Source organism: Mchenga conophoros, linkage group LG9 (assembly GCF_057382185.1).
Source record: "Mchenga conophoros isolate Kocher_MC1m ecotype Shallow Benthic linkage group LG9, M_conophoros_male_GT1.1, whole genome shotgun sequence".
Lineage (NCBI taxonomy): Eukaryota > Metazoa > Chordata > Actinopteri > Cichliformes > Cichlidae > Mchenga > Mchenga conophoros.
The window spans coordinates 24,820,649-24,841,204 of record NC_140534.1 but is presented as its reverse complement, the minus strand read 5'-3'; the positions used below and the strand labels follow the sequence as shown (position 1 = coordinate 24,841,204).

Genomic DNA, 20,556 nt, shown 5'->3' with positions numbered 1-20,556 from the left:
AGCCAAAATATTAATAAAAGTAAAGCTTTACAAAATAGCTGCTTTCCGAAGCTGCATCCTTTAGGGGTTACCACAGCAGATCATCTGCCTACATCTCACCCCATCGATTAGCATTCACTACCTTTCCACCCATCGCCCTCTCACAGCCACAGATGCATGGATTCTGTGTGGCTCCTACTGACTTTAACCGTGCAATCAGAGTGATGTCACGGTGGCTTCAGCTATCTTTTAGCAGTTATGATTCTAACATGCTTTGATATAATGACACGGAAAATAATTAGTTGCTATCTTAAACTGAAGGAAGCAAGTTAATAAAAATCTAATGAAAAAAAAACCAAAAAGACTCAGTGACTATAATGAAACAGATTAAACGTTGTAGTTCATGAAACGACTTTTATGCAAATGGCATAACAGGGGACAGATGCACAAACCCAGTACAACAAACAATAATGAACACGTAGAGCTGGTCATCTTTTGCTAAGATTTTGACAAAAATAAGCAATGTAAAGAGGACTTGGTAAACAAACATTCAGTTTTGCTAACTAAGGTGATCACCGGGGTTTTCAAGTTTTAATCTGGATTTTTCTTGAAATTATGTGGAAGGATTTCTGTAGAATAAGGATTATGGCACCATCAGCTACATGGCAGATGCTAAACCCCAAATTAAAAAAAACAAAATAAAACACTTTATTGAAAATAAGACCAACTGTGGGCCTAATAGCTGGCATACTGTATGTTTCTGATTTGGCATGATCAAATTAAAAAAAATACTACCTGAACACGTATTTGAACGTTATGTTTTACACAGCTAACAGCTAAACGGCCAATTTTCAAAATGCTGTCTGATTGGTAGAGGTTGCTTTGTTAGAATAAAAGTTCTTCTAGCTTTGCTGAGGCACCATGATCCTCGAAAGTGTGTGCTAACATTTTCAGTCCACAAACTGCTCGAGTCTCTCTGGTTAAGGGCAAAACAGTGTAAATCCTTGTCATACCAGGAGGGTGGGGGGGACAATGATAAAGACCACCTCTTTGCACCTCGCATTTTTAGGAGGGAAGAGCCGTGTCATTAACCAATTACATAGCTAATGTATAAACGGTGGTCTATTGTCAATGAGCAGGCATCAGTCCTGAACTAAAGTGCTGCAAAAGAAATGAAATTATGGTAATTAAAAAAAAAAAAAAAATCCCCACTGGTCTGCTGCTGGACAGAAACCAGGGTTAAATAGTCTTTTTTGTCTTGTCCAAGTCTGTCCAGTTGTCTCAGTGCGTGGGAAGACTCAGGTTCCCATGATTCCATGGGGTTAATTCACGTCACACCAGAAGGCAGCAGGCAGTCTAAACTCTTCGGGATGGAGCCTGTGCAGGTGGAATAGTCCCATTACTGGAAAGAGGAATGCGTGATATGAGATCCAGGTGGGAATGCAAGCAGCCTGATTTGTCACCGAGGAGCTCCAACCTTCAGCAATTTCTAAAATTGTCCATCTGCGATCGGAGAGCAACCTTCACTCTTGAGTCGTGCCTTTCGTAGTGGTCAGATCAGTCTTTATTTTGGAACTAGCCATGTGGCCCAGTGTGGGCATTTCAGTCCAGTGACCACAGTCGAGTGTGCGGTCAACGTCTCATGGTCAGTCCAGTGTTTAGGTTCATTATTCTCAATGTGGATGGGGGGGGGGGGGGGGGGGGGGGGGGGGGTTGGTTGTATGTGTGTGTGTATATATATATATAAAGAAATTGAAATCATGTCCATGTTTGTCTGTCTCGAGACTCATTAATGCTTCAATCAGACAAGCAGTGCAGCCCAAATACTACCACTGACTCAAGAGCTAGCAAAAGCCAATCCTACAGGACCACAAAGAGGTTCTTTTATTGGGGATAAGCTGAGGAAGAATTCCCCCCCCCCCAAAAAAAAAGCAATAATGTGGGGATGGAGTTATAGGAAAAGTTTATAGCTGGAAATGTTGGGGCTTAACCACACAGGAGAGGTCCAGGTGCTGAGGGAAAAAATTAATTCAGCAAAAGACAGAATGAGTGAAACCTTGAACTGGCTGACAAGACTGCAGAATTCACCCGTGCTGGATGCATGAACAGAGTGTGCCCCTTTAATGGTATGCTTTTAATAATCATGATGATGATTAAACCTCTCAGACAATGAGAAGGGGAACGGGAGGGGGAGGCCGAGGTATGTCACCCTGGATCATGGCTGTAGGTATAGAGTGAGACGGGAGCAAAGGTGAGGATGAACGTGGAGCTCTGGGAAAAGGGAGGAATTAGCATTATAGCTGGAAGCCCTCCATCGGGGCCTCGCACTGCTGGAAGAGGAACTGCTGCTGCTGCAGGTCGACGGCTGGAGCCAAAGATGGATCCTCATCTTCAGTGTTGAAGTAGCGCTCAATCAGGTCAAAGGCTTTCTGGTAGATTTCCTGGTTCTCATGGCTCTGCAGGAACTCCAGTTTGTCCAGACCTGTAAAGATAAAAGGTGGAGAGTAGTGCTAAAATAGAGGAGGCACACTCCAGAAAATAAAAGATTAGCCAGTGACCAGGGTTGCTGACTAGTACCGTTACTTTCCTATTTCCTTCGTCCGGATTTAATTACTTACCATAGGCTTCCTCAATGAGTGCACAGTAGGGGTTGATGCCTCCTCCCCTCTTGGCCTCCAATTCTCCCAGTCGCAGGATGTTCTCCAGGCCATTTAGAGCCACCTGAACTATTTTGGAGTCCATGAGTGTGAGCAAGTCACACAGAGGTTTTATACACCCAAGTTCCACTAAGTGCCTGCAGATGGCAGCACACACACAGAGTAGACATTAATAGTCATCGAAGAAAAATACCTTTTTAAGACGCAACATATTAATCAGTGAACAACACAGTGCACTGAAAGAAATGCAGACATGCAAGGCTACAAGCTGAATGGCAACTTCCCTAATCCCTCTCCAAGTCACTGTCTTGAAAAATGATTCAAATAAACCTGTTTGAAGTCACATTTGCTACATATAATATTTAGATTTTATGCACTTTAAAGTATGAAAACAAAATAATAGTTTCGAGTCTTGAATGATACAACAATGAAAAACAGAAGTAGGTTTGTTTATAATAGAAGAGTCTGTATAATTTAAAATCAGTGGCATTAGTTGACTTCTTCACTCAAGACAAGTGTGACTATTATGGGTACACTGGCTGTATACTGTGCACAGTTTGTACCTGATTTGCTCTGCAGAACCCCCTGAGGTGGCATTGGTAATGGCCCACGCTGCCTCCTTCCTTGTGCGAAACTCTGCTACTTGCAGGATATTGATGAGCGGAGGCAGCAGACCTGCATCTATCACCATCTACAAGAAGTGGGAAACAATTTGTTAGCAGCTCCAATAGTTAGCTTTTCAATCTCAGGGAACAAAAAAAAAGGAAGCTTTTTTTTCTAGCTTAGTCTGTAAGAATGCGCAGCACACCTGTATTTGTGCTCTGTTCCCTGCGGTGATGTTGGAGATTGTCCAACACGCTTCCTTCTTGATAGACTCCTTGGGACTGCTCAGAAGCTGAAGTAGAGACTGCAGTGCTGAACAGTTCAGAATCACCTAGAAAAATACCAAATGTTCACAGAGTCACAAAGAGCCATTGCCTTCTGCATAAACTTTTATCACATCTGTCTGTTGTGATGCAGCTACCACCTGTGTCTGTAAATCATCTCCAGTGACTATGTTTCCAACAGCCCGCAGTGCAGGAGAGACCACCTTATAATCCACGTGTCTGGAACAAAAAGCAAAGTCTTAGTGTGAGATGATACAGTTTTTTCATCAAGTTTTAGAAATGTTAACCCTCCAGTTTTAGGATGGTAGCAATAATGTTAAACCACTATTTGTTGTTACTAGGTGACAAATTAAAAGGGAAAAAAAATGCAGTCTTACTAAGGTCAACATGTGCTGTCAGACCCGCTTAAATGCACCTTTGCACCCTTCCTCTACAACATAACCTAATTCTTCCAGATGTTTCAGTCCTGTTAATTTATAGCACCCATGTGTTACTTGTCACTTTATGGGTATTTAACTAGAGTCCCAAGTGTTTCGCATACACTTTGTAGAACGCCTCTGAAAATATCTGTGTGTGTGTTTGTTTTGGCTCTCACATCAGCAGTTCGACGAGCCTGCGACAGACTCCCGAGTCAATAACAGCCTGAATTTTGTCATTTGGGCCATCTGATAGGTAGGAGAGCGCCCAGCATGCGTCAGCTAGGATGTCCGTATCGTTTACAAACAGCAGCCAAGACAGCACGCTGAGACACGGAGACACCTGCAAGAAACAAAGGGACACATTCAGCAGGTGTAACTGTTATCCAGTTTAGCATATTAGTATCTTCATATAGCCTGTGACCTTGAAATCTGAGATACGATGTGCCTTTAAGCAGTCTAAGAGGTGTGCAGTTACCATAGTGATGTGTTTATCTTGGCAAATTACCTTAGTGAAATCTGGAGGTGGGTTCTTTCCTCTGCACAGGTTTGAGAGCGCCCACACTGCGTTCCTCATCATTGTTAGACGATTCTGTTTGGCCAATAACCTGCAAGAGGAAAATTTGACGATCGCAATCAAAGTTGCTCTTTGTTTCCCCGTAGAGGAAACTTCAAAAGCAGAGAATGTAAGACTGAAGGGATACTTACTGCACCAGTGAGGGCAGTATGTTGCAGTCTATGACAAAGTCTCTGCATTCTGTGCTGTCTCCTGCTATGTTTCCCAAGGCCCACACCGCCTGAGGGGTGAAGGAATTATTCAAGTCAAACAATAAAAACAACATGAAAAACTACAATTTTAATCAGTTTAAATTTGACCTCAACAAGCTGCCAGAGGTCAGTAGACACCAGGAAAGGTAAAAATGAAGCCTCCTCACCTGTTCCTGTACGTCCTCAAAATCCGAGCTGAGCATCTCTATGAATATAGGCACAGCTCCTGCCTGGATGACCACCCGTGTCTGGTGAGACGTACCTGAAGCAATGTTGGTCAATACCCACGCAGCCTCAAACTACAATCATATTCAAAATATATGAAGAAAGTTAGTGCACTGAACTCACAACACATGCAACTTTTTAGATACGATGGTGAAACAGGAAGAGAGCACATTACAAACAAACATGAGGGGGGAAAAAAAACAAAAATCTACAAGCTTCAAATATAATCTAAAATTAGTTTTCTAGGAAAACGTACCTGCAATGTGCAGTTTTCTCTTCTTTTCAGGAACTCAACAAAGCGCTCCACCACCCCTTGAGTGGCAATGACTTCATCAATAGGTGGGTTGGGTTCTGCGTGTGAGGGAGGGTGAGGTGACGTAGAAACAATTAATACAGGCACACTTAACAGCATTACACCCCATGTAACATTCACTCCAGCCACACTGATATTGTGTAGTTATGAATTTTAGGCAGTAGTTAACTGTGAGACAGAGTGGCAGATTATGCAGCTCAAAACAATGCTTTTGTCCTTGCACTGGGCCTCAACCAGTCATTATCCTTCCCTTGTAAGACATACTGAAACAAATGCAAAGACAGGAGTGGCTGTAATGGGCAAAGTTAGAGTCCTGCTTACCTTTAGAAAGTAGTTTCCTAAAGCGCTGAGTACCTATTAGCTGCTGCTCAGGAGAGCTGGAGAAAATCATTTGAATCATGTCTTCAGAGATCACCCCACCCTGTGTGCACAACAATGGGGATTTTTTTAAAAACACATGAATTGCTGTCACAGCCGACTTGATATGTGCAGTGAGTGATGACATCTCATACACCTGGATATCAGGAATCTTTTTGGTACAATGAATTTTGTCAGTTGACAAGAGGGAAGCGTATCTACACTTTTGAATGTTTCACTTTTATTTTTGCCACTTGGAGCAGGGAGTCTGCTCAGTGGTGCTGAGAAAGCTGTAACTCACTCCTCTTAAACATGCTTAGAGACAGTGCTCTTACTGATTAGAACTAAATGCATCACATAGGAATTTATGCAAATTACAGTTTGTGTGATAAAATGTAACTTTGCACACATCATTGTGGTCTGGTGAGGCGACAAACACACTGCACGGTGTGTGAAAGATTCAACATGCTATTTGTGTGGCTCACTACGTGTCAATGTCACTGCATGCATCAAAACTTGTGCAGTTTAGAACATGATACAGAAAAGCTCCTCTACAGCCTCCAGCCTGAGTTTTACAGAAGAATGACCCAAATATTAATTTAAACATAAAGCCAAGATTTTTAGATGCCATCTGATTACCAGAAATGAGTGTATGTGTGACAGAGCAGACATATGAATGCCTTCTCACCATGAGTGGGTCCATGTTGTTGGCCTGGGACTCCAGATAGCCGCTATCAGCCATCCCATCCTCATCCAGGATGCCATCATCCTCCACAGTGGCAACATTTCTTCTCTTAAAAAGCTGCAACAGAAGGACAAATATGCATTTCCCTTCCAAAACTAAATTGCTACAAACAAAGCATGGCCTCAAGTTTACTCCAAACACTGTCAGCATGTAATTTCAGGATCATTACGACGGTTTTAGTTGTACAGTATAACACATTGCTTACTTGCTCATCCTTCTTCTGTTTACGGAGCTGCAGGCCTTCCTCTTCCCTCCTCCTTCTCATCTCATCTGTGTTGAGAGACTTATTCTTGTAGCTTTTGAGGCGTGCATTGTCCTTACCCTGACTCATTGTGCAGCCTGAGAAGAGTAGGAAGTCTATTATTTGGATATGCTTTGGAGCAAATCTTTCAAAGTTCCCAACTGAGAAACAAACCCTCTGTTTTTTTCTTTTTTATTAAAACACCTCCAACTGTACTGCAAAGACTAGCAAGACAGACACCAACTAACGTAGCCAACGCTGGCATAGCTACCGGTGTGTATCATTCCTCTCAAAAAAGATTGTTCAACAAACAGGGTCATGTAAGGATAGCAGCTAGCCTATTAGCTTCCCGTGGCTTGATGCTGCGTGGAAAGAAAGCATCATTTTACCATCTACTGATCGGGGTCCAGTATTTCCGTTGTCAACTCACAACTCGGACAAGCACAAGGAAAACCTAAAAGCACAAGTCCCCCGGGAGGGTACACTTGATCAGCTGGCTAATGTCAACGCCGCTCTTAGCCTCCTCTACTATCGAAAGCTAGCTGGCAGCCAGCGGCTAACTGCTGTAGCTAACGTTAGCTTAGTACCAAAATCCAACATTAACGTTAGCGCAAACGACAGACCACCGTCTCAGACAGTAAGAATGCATTTAACTTTTCATTATGAATCGCTGCCACACGTACACAGCTAAAAATGTAAACGTTTTTCGTTATCTAACCTGTCAGATTGGGCTCCGTAATCCCCTTATTCGCTAGGCCACCGTTTGAACAGCCGTCGCCGGTATGCTAGTGCGCACGCGTCCAACTAAACGCAAATGACCCACAACTCCCCCGCACGTATCTAAGCTCCGCCCCCTCCTACGCCTCTTTTTCCCCCTTCTTTTTGCTTTGTAAATAAACAGAAATGTGACTTTTGCTTCATAAACAGTTTGACAAACAAGCGGTGCCTGCAGGGTTTATATTCATGGTATAACCGGCATACACACAGCCTCACTTCGTGTGTGATTGTGCAGGAAATACAACTGTGCGCTCAGCTTCGAAAAAGGACCGCATCTATCCATTTATCCTCATACCTCACCTCTATGTATGCGCTCTCTATAAGCGCAGGTGCGGCTCTTGGATGTGACACATCTCTAATGTAGTCTAGACGCTCCGGCGCCAGGGGTCATCGGGGGGACACACACACAAACAACAAGTAACACAACATGGACCATCATCATCCTCAGACACACACGCACACACATACACGGCCCATTGTCAGACACAAGCACATTAGAAGTACGAATAATAATAAAACTGTAAACAAGTGACAAAATAAGAAAAGACAAAGAAAAAAAAACGCAAACACATGCAAAACTAAGGGAAAGAATGGAGATTTGAACTTAACAGATTAAATCACATAATTCACTTTGAATTTAGTCTATCTATCTATCTATTAAACACTGTGTGTGTGTGTGTGTGTGTGTGTGTGTGTGTGTGTGTGTGTGTGTGTGTGTGTGTGTGTGTGTGTGTGTGAGAGAGAGAGAGAGAGAGAGAGACAGAGATCGAGAGGGGATGAGAGGATAAAGGCCAACGCACTACGATAGAAAAAAAATGCATGAACTCTGCGTGACCCAACTATACCAAGACAGTTCACCTATTACGAGCCTTTAAAGTAAGCTTATTGCTAAATAGTCTTGATATTTAATCAACAGGTAAGGTAACCCCTGATTCTGTTCACATGGACGGAGTTTTTTCAGTGCTATATAGTCTCCACATCCCGGCTCTTATTATTTATTTTGCTGCGTTATTTTGCAAAATTATCTAATCTAAACATAAACTACATAAATGAGTGCGATGCAATATTTTGCTCTTGGTGTTTTCAGTCCTTTATGTCCATCTTATGTGTCATTTTTTTCTGTTATCAATCAACCAACCGATCATTCGATTAAAGGCCTGTCGGCCTGTCAACGGGCTTCGCAAAGGTTCTTATAAGGTCACCAGAAAGCTACATAAAAGACTGCACCTGCACCAAAGTTCTTTTTTTCTCTCTCTCTGCCTCCAAAAAACGTCGCCAGGCTGCATGCAATCTATAGGCTCCAAACATTGTTGCATTTTAAAACCATCTTCAGTGAGCTATAAATATGAGGCGCTCCAAACACACCCTCAGTTTTACTTCTGCCAAAAAATGACCACAATGCCGAGACGACTGGAGGTCCAGAGCTCGATCCTCACTGGTGGGGACAGCTTTAACATGTGGCACGACTACATGAATCTGAGCCAAGTGTTCGAGAAACTGTGCAGCAACCGTGAGGTTGATAACCGAGACACCGAGCGTCCAAAGAAGGGACAAGCGCCCCCCTGGAGTAAGGTCCACACTTCCACTCGGGGGAAGAAATCCTCCAAAAACTCATCGCAGTTCAGTCCGACCAGCAGCGCGTCGGACACCAGCAGCAGCGCGTCATCCTCGGACTACTGCCGCTTCTGCAAGCAAAACGGGGAGACTCCGAGGGTGTACCGATCTCACAAGCTCAAATCAGACGACGGGAAAGTTTTCTGCCCCATTCTCCGGAACTACACTTGCCCGATCTGCGAAGCCACCGGTGACAGCGCTCACACACGCAGGTACTGCCCGCAGATGAAGTGGGAGGCGGCTGGGAGGATGCAGACAGGAGTCAAGTTCTGGTAGCTGCTGAAAACTGAAGCTGCGAGAAACTGTACATATTTACCGAACTGTTTGGGGTATGTGTTCGTGTTGGCAGAGACCGTTTCAGTTCCAAAGACTGTTTCAAGTTTGACTGTCAAACACTCCGCTGCAGTCTGCAGCAAGGAGCCCTCATCCATCACATCTGCGCTCGCCAGTACGCGCAGGCTCAACGGGAGAAATCTGCGCCAGCTTTGAGGGTGTCCCAAGTTCTGCCAGCAACCGAAAACTGAAGCTGCGAGAAACTGTACATATTTACCGAACTGTTTGGGGTATGTGTTCATGTTGGCAGAGACCGTTTCAGTTCCAAAGACTGTTTCAAGTTTGACTGTCAAACACTCCGCTGCAGTCTGCAGCAAGGAGCCCTCATCCATCACATCTGTGGAGCCCCGAGCAGGGGTGAGCGCTCTCAAGCTTTGGAATAAAATTTAACTCTTTAAAGTCCTCGAGTGTTTATTGTTGTTGTTATTGTTGTTGTTATTGTTGTTGTTGTTTAATATGATACAATTTCGGAGGTACTTCATAGGTCACAAGTGAAACTCTAAAGTGGCTAACCTTTCTGTGGAATTAAAAAGATTTCTAAAAATGTGCCCATAGTGTCAGTGCGCGAGTCTTTTAGTTAAAATGCAAATGCTATATTATCCCTCATGTCAAACAGATTATTCGACAAAAACATCAGTATTTTGTCTTTTTTTTGGTATTATAGAAAATTTTAACTCACATGTTACAGATGTACCTGAACTCACCAGAGAACATGCGTCATAAAAAATAATTAAATTAAATTAAAAGTAACACTTCAAGGCAAAAGTGAAACGATTATGTGAAGTGAGAAATTGAATTAAGGTTCAATAGTTTTAGTTTCAAAATAGAGGGGCTGGGGAAATACAGTATACAAGGTCAAAACAGAGTTTGTACAATTCTAATGAGCGTCAAAGTTATAATTTAGTATGACCACCTTCATTCTTGAGTTTTCTTTGAAGAATAGGCGGTCATTCTTCTAGGGTTTTGCTGTTATGTGTGGACACAACACTGGTTCAGCACTTGTGTTTCGTACTTTCAAAACATGCGTAAATGATTCATAGGTCAGAGTTAAGTGGCTTAATAAAAAACAAAAGAGTCCTTTGAAAATGTTCAGGTACAAGAACTGGACTGAAAATGAATGAAAGAGCAGCAAATGTCCAAAGAAAAACTTACCTTTAGAAAGTAGTTTCCTAAAGCGCTGAGTACCTATTAGCTGCTGCTCAGGAGAGCTGGAGAAAATCATTTGAATCATGTCTTCAGAGATCACCCCACCCTGTGTGCACAACAATGGGGATTTTTTAAAAACATATGAATTGCTGTCACAGCCGACTTGATGTGTGCAGTGAGTGATGACATCTCATACGCCTGGATATCAGGAATCTTTTTGGTACAATGAATTTTGTCAGTTGACAAGAGGGAAGCGTATCTACACTTTTGAATGTTTCACTTTTATTTTTGCCACTTGGAGCAGGGAGTCTGCTCAGTGGTGCTGAGAAAGCTGTAGCTCACTCCTCTTAAACATGCTTAGAGACAGTGCTCTTACTGATTAGAACTAAATGCCTCACATAGGAATTTATGCAAATTACAGTTTGTGTGATAAAATGTAACTTTGCACACATCATTGTGGTCTGGTGAGGCGACAAACACACTGCACGGTGTGTGAAAGATTCAACATGCTATTTGTGTGGCTCACTACGTGTCAATGTCACTGCATGCATCAAAACTTGTGCTGTTTAGAACATGATACAGAAAAGCTCCTCTACAGCCTCCAGCCTGAGTTTTACAGAAGAATGACCCAAATATTCATTCAGACATAAAGCCAAGATTTTTAGATGCCATCTGATTACCAGAAATGAGTGTATGTGTGACAGAGCAGACATATGAATATATATTAAGTTGATAAAATACAACAAAATCTGGCTCCTTGGAAGCGAAATATTAAGAAATGAGTCACTCAAGATGCTTGCACAGTGTTGTATATCAAGACAATTTAATTTCCTAATACAAGTTCTTAAAAATGTACATTTAAATACTTTTGCATACATTTAAAAATGCATTATAAAGCCTACATTTCTAAATATAAGCTTATCTGAATACAAATCCAGCACATAAATCTGAACATTATCGCAGGTTTTGAATCGATAACATGCAAACAAGCTTTTTTGTAAAAACTGTAAAACCCCCTGTTACGACCCGGCTCAAAAGCCGCAACATAAAAAAAGGAGATGAATAACAGAGTGTGGGTGAGAAGAGGTTTCATCCTAAAATGGAAAACCAGGTTGGCTAAAATGGCTGGTGCCACCAAGGCAAAGACTAGTGCACTGCCGGAAAGCTTGCCTCAGGTATGCTTTTATCCACACCTGACTAGGTGTGGCCAATTAGCACCAGCTGAAAACACTGAGACGATTAGAAGCTGCAGAGGGACGTAACACCCCCACAACAAACTGCCTTTAAATACGACATTACATACTTATTGAAATGTTAACATCATCAGAATCAGAATACTTTATTGATCCCTAACGGAAATTATTTCCTGTGTCGTTCAGTGGTGCTTTTTAGTAAGCTCAGTCTCAGTCTCGTCTGTTTTTTTCCCCTTAAGAATCCTCCAAAAAACAATGTTGGATATTAATTTCCAGATGGAAATGTATGAAAAAAGTGCAGTTAACCTACTTCCACTATCTTTAAATGCTCCACAGATGTATAAAAATATGTCCTAAAGACCAGAACTTTATATATTACAGATATCTTTTGTTGGATCACGTGATTCAAATAAGAAACAAAACAGCTGAAAGAAACGAAAATTGACCAAACAGGTGATCATAAACTTTTAACTCAGTGCAGCATTTTACATGTGTTTCTAGTAAAGTCTTGCTCTGATGTGGAGTGTGTGTGGCCTTCTGTGTATGTGCGTGATCATACATGACCTTCTGTTTTCATGTGCACTCCAGCTCTATATAATCCTAGCTGATTTATTTTGCCTGTCATTAGCAAACATATCATTGGCTCTTCTCATTTACCCGTAGAAGTTTTAGAATTGGGATACATAGATCTCCAGCTGGCAGCTACCCAACATTTCATAACTGTGAGGGTTAAGTTGCTTAAAGCTGATATAATCCTTTGGCTCTTCATTCCCTGGTCTCACCTGCTGCTGATACGAGTCTGCGATAAAAACTTGTTACTAAACACGACTGCTGGGGCAAAGTCCAGCTCTTATGTATGTTTAAAGTTATGGAAGATGGTTATAAAGCTGAGTGAGTTCGGCAACAGGATTGTTTTACCCCTTTTTTGTTCAGTTAATCAGCCGAAAACAGAGGACACGTGGAGGATGTCAAACGTGTACACGTGCTACAGGGCTATAAAAGCTCCACTGTTACAAAACCAGCTTCGTTTTATGTAAAAAAGAAAAGCCCACCCCACACAGCAGTCTTCCAGTGCTTTCAGTCAAGAAAAGACATTAAACGGTACGTCATGGCTTCTTCTGATTAGTGACATGTAATACTGATGGCAACTTGTTAATATGAAATTTAGAAACTTGTTATAATTTGTCTTCAATTATAATTCTTCTGTTTTATAGAAACTGGCTTACTAAAAATGGCAAAACACCACATCACTCTTGCCATTGCCATAGTGCTGGCAGTGATTTTCTACATCGTCACCATTGTGTTGTCTGCTCTGGCAGCGTTAGGAAAACGTAAGTCTGGCTTTTAATACTTTTAGAATTACGTTGTAACCTTTGAGCACTCTGTCTCTCTCTCTGATTTCTGTGTTTCTGCGCCACAGATCCATTTTTATCCACCACCGCGAACATTTCAGATGAGTTTGTGACCCAGATCACGCCTTCAGGGTGGACTTTTACCATCTGGTCCATCATTTACATCTTTATGGGTTCAGGGGTGCTCTATGTCTTTGCAGGCATCTTTAGGAAGTAAGTTTTTTATTCTTGAGACAAATTTTTTCTTCTCCTATATGATGTTTGTTGAAGTCTACATTTACCTCTTTCTGCAGGAATGCCTATGGTTATGTCTACTGCAGCCCTGCAGTTTTGCCACACGGATTTTTTGTAACTTTTTGCTTAAATCTGGGCGTCAATATTGGATGGTTGCTCCTGTGGGACAGAAAGTGAGTGTGATGAGAGTTTTAAATGATATCATTAAAAAGCCATAGTATTGATTAATGTTTTTCCTTGCTGCATTAGAAAAGGGGGCGTATAAATGAGGGCTGGATATAGTGCTGATTAGTTAGGTTAGTCCACCTAAGCTGAGTAACCAAATGAAGCTGTGTTGAATCACATTGTCAGGCCCTCTTGGCCTAAATATGCAGATAAGATTGACCTGAAATCATGCAATAAATGGGAAAAATAAGTATGTCCATGCAAGAAGCATGTAAACACAGCTTCTAACATGCAGGTTAATTGTTTTCATTGTGGTCAAATTCTGTTTTTCATCCCTGCTCAAGGTACACACCTGCTGCGCTGGCTTTCCTCATCCTAATCGCTTTGACTAACTACGCTGTAATATACTTCTCCTGCCACGGTCTGCATAACTATGGAGCTTGGCTCAACAAATACCACAGAACAGACCTGTTGCTCCATCATCTGCTGGTTAGTATGGCACCTGATGTTTGCGTTTCTTTTTTTTTCATGTACATGGTTATAATCTCAGCATCTCTGTCTTTTGCTTTGTCTTCATTGCAGATTCAGAACGGCATTGCCATCTATGCAACGTGGACAACTATTGCCTCCCTGCTTAACCTGACCATTGTGCTGACGTATGATGCAAGCATGTCCCACGCTGACGGCGCCACTCTTGCTCTTTCTGTTTTGTCCATTGTGCTGATAGCGTGGTAAGTTGACAAACAGAGGAAACAACAAGGGCGACTTCTTTAGAAAAAATGGATCAATAAAAGGTGCCGTCTCTCTCACAGGTTCATCCTGGAAAACTCCATTCTTGAAAAATATGTGAGATTCATCTTCAGCATTTACCCCACTGTGATTTGGGCGCTGACAGGGGTGTTCACCAAAAACTACAACACCGCAGCTCCTACCCGCAACAACATCTTTATCGGTGAGGATAAACCATCAACCGGTCTCAATGACACTATAGCACTGACTATAAATGATAACTTCATATGTGGATGCACACTGATGCCACGCTCTGATATTTTCTTTCCACTATAGCTGCCCTGCTGGGTGTAGCCTGTGCCCTGTGTGCCACTCGGATATGTTTGGTCATTTGGAGGCAAATGAAAAAGCCGCTTTACGAAGACGTAAACCCTGACAAAATGTCTCCGATGGAGATTTTAGAGAAGCAGAAAAAGATATTTAAGTGAGAGAGCGAGGAAAAGATTTGCAGTATGATTTCTGTATGATACCAGGGCTGTATTGTAAATGACTCCAGCCTCAGCTGAATATCATCAAGCCTCATAAAGTGATATATAAAGCTGAAGGTTCACACCTGTCAAAAAGTATAAACTGCAATAAAGTGTGTATTTCTGATTTCACCACATAAACATGAAAAATGTAGTTATGCTTTCATTTACTTTTCTTTCATAAGCTGTAAAAATAAACGTTAACACTGACTTTAATGGTGTCTTTTTTGAGTTATTTAACAGACAGCACATCTGTTCAATAAGAGAGAAGACAAAGCAATTCAGATTCATTAATAATGACAAGGATGGATGATAAGATTTAAAAAATGTCATTTTAACACATATGGTTATGTTTAATAAACACACACACACACACGCACACACACACACACACACACACACACACACACACACACACACACACACACACAATGGAGCTCTCGAGCTGATTGTTGATCAGCCTCATAAAAAAATCATCTTTATTGCATAAACTAAGAGCACACTGCACTTGTAAGTAAATGCATTACTATTTAGAGCGCTGTGGGAATAAAACCATTTAAGCGAATAAAAACGTGAACGGAGTCAACAAATGCACAAAGGTAACAAATCTCAGTTGTGTTCAAAGTTTACGATTATGCGTGTTTTCTGCTCCAGTCTGAGTCCGCTGGTTTTGTCACGTCAGTCTTAAGTCTTCAGAGCCAGCCTCTGTTGGTTGTACACCTTAATAATCTTTTAATGTATATTTTTAAACAAATTCCACTAAACAGCACAAGTTGCTGGTGGCAGACTGCATCTATATCTAGTTGCTGGGTGGATTTGTGTGGCTGCCTCCAAGATCTGTTGTTGTCTACTTACACAGATATGTGGATTATGCTCTTTACTTAGATTTAAAAAGCTGTACAATTTCATCAAATCTATCTTTTTATCTTGGCTTTGCTCTTTTTTTTGTTTTTGCAGATCAATAAAAAGCTTTGATTAAAAAAAACCACAGACCTCCACCCACTGATTTCCTTATGCAAGCAATTACCTGTATATTCCACAAACCCTGTTTTCAAGAGTGTGTTCATCATCAGATATGACCTTATACATAACCAGGGATTACTATCATGCCACGCCACCCGATGAAGGACCTTCAAACTCCGAGTTATACAGTATAAAAGTAATTTTTGTAATGAAGGAGGGCTGAGACAAATAGGAAGTAATAACATAATAAAATCATGCTGTAAACTGTAATTCATTAAACACATACTTGTATATAAGTGCTTTCAAAATTATTTAATATATGAGTAGATATATTTATCAGCGTTTTATGATTGATTGTTTCAGAAATGTAAAGAGGATAAGAGATGCACGTGATGTCTTGAAGAGTCATAAACCTTCTTGCACAACTAGTCGCTCTATATAAAAGTCGGTCCCGTGTCCTCTGCAGTTACTCTTGATCTTCACACGGCTTACACAACATGGAGCAAAGCCAGGTAAGTCTTATTAATCTCATCATGTGGACGCTGTTTTAGTAGACCAGACTAAACATGTATGTCGTGTGGATAATGCACACAGGAATTAAAAAAATTAATTTAAAAATTACTATCTGGCCCTCTCTTAAGAAGAGTCAATTTTCTTGGAGTAGTTTTGTTTTTTATGGTGGCAAACTTTGATAAAAGTTGTAAAAAGAGCTTCTGATAAATGTCTAAAGATATATTAAGTGGCTTCTGTGTTAACTGTGTGAAAGTGATCGATTGCCACTTCTTCCTGTTCCTGCTTTTGTTTTATAAAATGTTTTTTCTTCCCATCTTAGAATAAGAGGACCGTGATGGGAAAACACAACCCAGGACGTATCGCTGCAGTACTCATGTCTTTAGCTGCCTTTGTAGTGAGCTTGGTGTTTAATGGGCTGGCTGTAGTTGGAGTTAGTAAGTTGAAACTTTGTTAGCCGTTTGTCAGTTGTGTTCAGCATCTTTGATATTCGTGTAGAGGATGGTAAATGGCCTGTATTTGTATAGCGCTTTACTAGTCCCTAAGGACCCCAAAGCACTTTACACATCCAGTCATCCACCCATTCACACACACATTCACACACTGGATGTGAAGGATGTGAAAACACACTGCGAACAGTCAACTTTCCCTAAAATCGAACCTTTTTCTCCACAAAGGTCCTTTTCACACCACCCAAGCCAATGTCTCAGCTTTGTTTGACACCCAGCTTACGCCTTCAGGATGGACATTTTTCATCTGGACCCTCATCTACATCTGGCTGATCTTCATGATCATCTACATTGTTGCGGGTCTTTTCAGAAAGTTGTGTCCACTTCTTTTTATTTTCTTCTTTAAAACTACAGTGTTATTTTTAAAGCACAGATATAAGATATAATCCAGGTCTCTTCAGTCTATTTTTAAAACCCACTGAAAAACTGTTCCCACAGATTTGTTGATCAACTTTTTATCTTCTAGGAATGGATATGGATATGTTTACTGCACTCCTGCAGTACTGCCTTATGGATTCTTTATTAGCTGGTGTCTCAACATGGGCGTCAATATTGGTTGGCTGCTGGTTTGGGACAGAGAGTAAGAGTCTTTGAGTGTCGTGTGTGAGTTAAGCCTGCAGTGATGCATGGCTGTGAAAGATGTAAAAGAAAGCTGTTCAACAGATTCATTAAATGTGTTTTTCTGCTGTATCTATCCTTAAAAAAGACTGATGATTCCTGCACTGGTGTTTCTCATCCTCATCATCTGCACTAACTACTCCATGATATGCTTCATCTGCCATGGGATTCACGTTTATGGAGCTTGGCTCAACAAATACCACAAAGCAGACCTGTGGCTCCTCCGGGTGTTGGTAAGTGTGCATTATTAACTGTAAGCTAAGCTTTTAATCTTGCATGTAGATCAAGTTACATTAGCCTGTTGTGGTCAGACATTATTAATATAATGTTTGCTTGGACTCCATGAAAAAATCTGTTTGCAGGTCCAGAATGGTGTCATGATATACACGACTTGGACAACTGTTGCAACCCTCCTCAACCTGACCATTGTACTGGCTTATGAAACAGACATGTCCCAAGACGATGCTGCCACACTCTCATACTCTCTTTTGACTATTTTGTTGCTTGGATGGTGAGTGTGCTTCTTAAAAACCCCAAAAAACCCAAACGAGAGCATTGAGAGAGCTCAGTTCCCTCCAATTCCCTTCCTTTGAAGGGCAACGGCTACACTAAAACTCAGATGCTTTATGCATCAGTATGGAAAGCTAATGTAGTATATTAATCTTTTTGTAATATTTGTCAAATAATGTTTGTTTAAAACAATAATGTTTGAAAGAGTTCAAATAAAGACCGCGCTTATTTCCCCCAATGATTAGTATATTTAAAATTTGGAGATGATCCAATGAAAGCTAAAACTTATGGCCTTTGACCTTGTATGATCTTTATCCATATGACTGGAGTAGAATTGGCTGAACTCTTATATTAATATATGTTAGAATCTAACATATTAAAATTGAGATGCTAAAGCGACGCGTTTTGTGTTTCATAGGTTTGTTTTAGAGAATCTTGTCCTCGACAAGCATGTGCGGTACGTCTGCATTACCTACCCCGTTGTGATCTGGGCGCTGTCTGGAAACCTTGACAAAAACTATGATGCTGAATCACCCAGTCGCAATGGCGTCTTCATTGGTAAGACTTCACATAAATCCCTGCATCCACACTAAACTTTTTAGATAAATACACCCACAAAATGAGCTCTGTGTCACCGTGTGTCACGTGCAAAAGCTGTACTGATTTGATTTTCTTCTCTCAGCTGTGCTGCTGGCTGCAGCCTGTGTGCTGTTTGTGATTCGGGTTAGTTTGGTGGTCTGGAGACACATCAAACAGCCACTCTATGAAGGTGTCGATCCTGAAGCCATGGAACCGATGGAGATCGCTAAGAAGCAGAAAAAGATATTTCGCTGAGCAGCATAAGACTATTATGTATAACAAATGACTGAATATATATTTATGTTTGTTTTGTATTAGTGCAAACTTACACTCCAAAGCCAAATGTAGTTTTCTTAATATTGACATATTTATTGTGAAATAGACCATACATGATCACAGCTGTTTGTTCAGTGTTAACACCATATAAATGTTGCTACTCCAAAATCAAGGTTTTATAAAATATTATTTCTGATTTAAGATATGAGCTAAAAATTCGTTTATTTTATTTTAAGCATCCTTTTTTTTTACATTTAAAAAATACAAGGCTTGTAACGTTAGAGAACATACTTTTACTATATCACTATATCATTTACATTTCTATCAGTGTAAAGAAATGTAAATACACACAAAATCCCTGAGATATGTTAATAAAAGAAAAGAAGGAAAATATCAGCTGTAGATCTCAGTTTTTCTACATGATAAATAAATGTTCCTGAAAGCAAATGAAAAAAATCTGTCAGCATGACTCTTTTGGGCTTAAATTGTAAAAATAAATGTGTAAAATTTGCAAAAAGGTTCTGGCTGCAGATTGCCCAGACTGCCCTGCAATTATAAAACATAAAAAAGTTTTTGTTACTTAACAAAAACTGTGGACCCATTGTAAAAAAACAAACTTCTAAAGCAGAAAGTGAAAAAACTGTTATCTTTATGCCGTGTAATTGTTTATCTATTATTTAAATACCTTAGTGTATGGCCATGGGAGAGGCCTTTATCAGTAGGAAATGCTGTAAAATTTATGAAAATACAGTTAAAAGTCCAGACTTTACACCCTCTTTTATCTTTTCCAAAGCCATTCAGTGGGCTGCATTTGAAATTTGGCCCACGGGCCTTATGTTTGAAACCCCTGATTTAGAGCATATACTCTATACAGTGCATACTTTACAGCACTTAATTATTTTTAACTTCTTTATATCCCATGCAGATCATATATGGGTGTGTTATGTTACTGCTCTAGGGATGAGTTCTGTGCAGGCTGTGGTTTCATAGCAAATGACATACACCATAGAGCTTATATGCAACACATTAATATGCATGAAGGAGAAACATTTTCATATGTTTTAATCAGTTATATGTCATATTTAAAAAGTACAAATAAACTTTAAGTTTCATATATCAGTGTGCACTTGTTTTCAGTGAAATGTTACACATTTGAACATGACGATCATTTCCATTTTCTCAAGATAGCGTCCAAATTTTTGCCGTTACTTAACATTTATCTGTATATATGAAAACAAAGATATTTACCCAGTTTACCAAAAGAAAAGACGTTTGTAGGAGTAAACGGCAACAGCTGGTAATTGTAACAACCATTTAACTCTTTCATGCATGAATTATGACAACCTCAGTATTTTTATTCATCTTTAGGCATGAAAAAAAGATTTTTTTTAACTTCTAAGCAGTTAGAGAAATTTCAATTTTAATTAAATAAGAAATGGTTTGTGCACTTACACTGCCTGAAAAGTGGGTGGCAGGGTATGGAGTGGCACATGAGTGTCCAACGTAGTAGTTTATGTGCAAGTACACCATCAACACTGACACAAATACGAGAAAACAGCCTTTGAATAGCTGTCCACTGTAGTAACCACTATGCTTGAAAGGGTTAAAGGCCTCATTCAAAGCTGTGTAGCTTGTTAATTAACAAATCACAAAATAATACAACGTATTTCAACAGATAAATACATTGAAGAAACAGCTATTATAAACAGCAGCTAACAGCCATATTTTTTTTTGCCATTAATGCACAGCTTTTGGCTGTTTGACTGCGGCTGATCCATTAAGCCTAGAAATTAAGTCAGTTAAGTCATGTTCATGGTTCTGTTGTGAAATAGTGAGACAGCTACACCCTTTTGCACAACCTCTACAATGACTTAGTAATAAATTGTAATATTGTAATAGTATTTAGTTCAGTCTTTTACTGTTATTTTCTTGG

General features: G+C 40.4%; 4 protein-coding genes across 4 annotated transcripts; 3 read left to right on the top strand and 1 right to left on the bottom strand.

The window, feature by feature from the left end:
* Positions 1-1,691: 1,691 nt before the first annotated feature.
* Positions 1,692-7,393, bottom strand: kpna1 (karyopherin alpha 1 (importin alpha 5)). The gene is made up of 14 exons (XM_085287115.1): positions 7,307-7,393; positions 6,553-6,686; positions 6,291-6,404; positions 5,567-5,666; positions 5,189-5,283; positions 4,875-5,006; positions 4,648-4,736; positions 4,448-4,547; positions 4,119-4,282; positions 3,664-3,742; positions 3,445-3,570; positions 3,200-3,327; positions 2,598-2,773; positions 1,692-2,461 (listed from the first exon to the last, which is right to left on the bottom strand). The coding sequence occupies exons 2-14, from the start codon at positions 6,676-6,678 to the stop codon at positions 2,274-2,276; spliced, it is 1,617 nt and encodes a 538-aa protein (XP_085143241.1). The 5' UTR covers positions 6,679-6,686; positions 7,307-7,393; the 3' UTR covers positions 1,692-2,273.
* Positions 7,394-8,754: 1,361 nt separating this feature from the next.
* LOC146567340 (nanos homolog 2-like) lies at positions 8,755-9,394 on the top strand. The gene has a single exon (XM_085287116.1). It carries the CDS (start codon positions 8,755-8,757, stop codon positions 9,253-9,255), a length of 501 nt encoding a protein of 166 aa, XP_085143242.1. The 3' UTR covers positions 9,256-9,394.
* A 3,345-nt stretch (positions 9,395-12,739) lies between these two features.
* LOC146567339 (uncharacterized) lies at positions 12,740-14,848 on the top strand. Its single transcript, XM_085285969.1, has 8 exons — positions 12,740-12,752; positions 12,866-12,982; positions 13,072-13,216; positions 13,297-13,410; positions 13,747-13,891; positions 13,985-14,133; positions 14,215-14,354; positions 14,468-14,848. The coding sequence occupies exons 2-8, from the start codon at positions 12,883-12,885 to the stop codon at positions 14,617-14,619; spliced, it is 945 nt and encodes a 314-aa protein (XP_085142095.1). The 5' UTR covers positions 12,740-12,752; positions 12,866-12,882; the 3' UTR covers positions 14,620-14,848.
* A 1,255-nt stretch (positions 14,849-16,103) lies between these two features.
* On the top strand, positions 16,104-19,505 carry LOC146567338 (uncharacterized). The gene is made up of 8 exons (XM_085285968.1): positions 16,104-16,133; positions 16,454-16,568; positions 16,809-16,953; positions 17,107-17,220; positions 17,347-17,491; positions 17,621-17,769; positions 18,187-18,326; positions 18,451-19,505. The coding sequence occupies exons 1-8, from the start codon at positions 16,119-16,121 to the stop codon at positions 18,600-18,602; spliced, it is 975 nt and encodes a 324-aa protein (XP_085142094.1). The 5' UTR covers positions 16,104-16,118; the 3' UTR covers positions 18,603-19,505.
* Positions 19,506-20,556: the final 1,051 nt, after the last annotated feature.

Bases quoted from the DNA above. Each gene is read 5' to 3' on its own strand.
- kpna1 (XM_085287115.1), bottom strand. From the start codon at position 6,678: ATGAGTCAGGGTAAGGACAATGCACGCCTCAAAAGCTACAAGAATAAG. The intron at 5,007-5,188 runs GTACGTTTTCCT...ATATGATTGTAG, and splicing joins GAGAAAACTGCACATTGCAG to TTTGAGGCTGCGTGGGTATT. The intron at 4,737-4,874 runs GTGAGGAGGCTT...TTCACCCCTCAG, and splicing joins TTGAGGACGTACAGGAACAG to GCGGTGTGGGCCTTGGGAAA.
- LOC146567340 (XM_085287116.1), top strand. From the start codon at position 8,755: ATGACCACAATGCCGAGACGACTGGAGGTCCAGAGCTCGATCCTCACT.
- LOC146567339 (XM_085285969.1), top strand. From the start codon at position 12,883: ATGGCAAAACACCACATCACTCTTGCCATTGCCATAGTGCTGGCAGTG. The intron at 12,983-13,071 runs GTAAGTCTGGCT...TCTGCGCCACAG, and splicing joins TCTGGCAGCGTTAGGAAAAC to ATCCATTTTTATCCACCACC. The intron at 13,892-13,984 runs GTTAGTATGGCA...TCTTCATTGCAG, and splicing joins TGTTGCTCCATCATCTGCTG to ATTCAGAACGGCATTGCCAT.
- LOC146567338 (XM_085285968.1), top strand. The intron at 16,954-17,106 runs GTTGTGTCCACT...TTTATCTTCTAG, and splicing joins GTTGCGGGTCTTTTCAGAAA to GAATGGATATGGATATGTTT. The intron at 18,327-18,450 runs GTAAGACTTCAC...TTCTTCTCTCAG, and splicing joins TCGCAATGGCGTCTTCATTG to CTGTGCTGCTGGCTGCAGCC.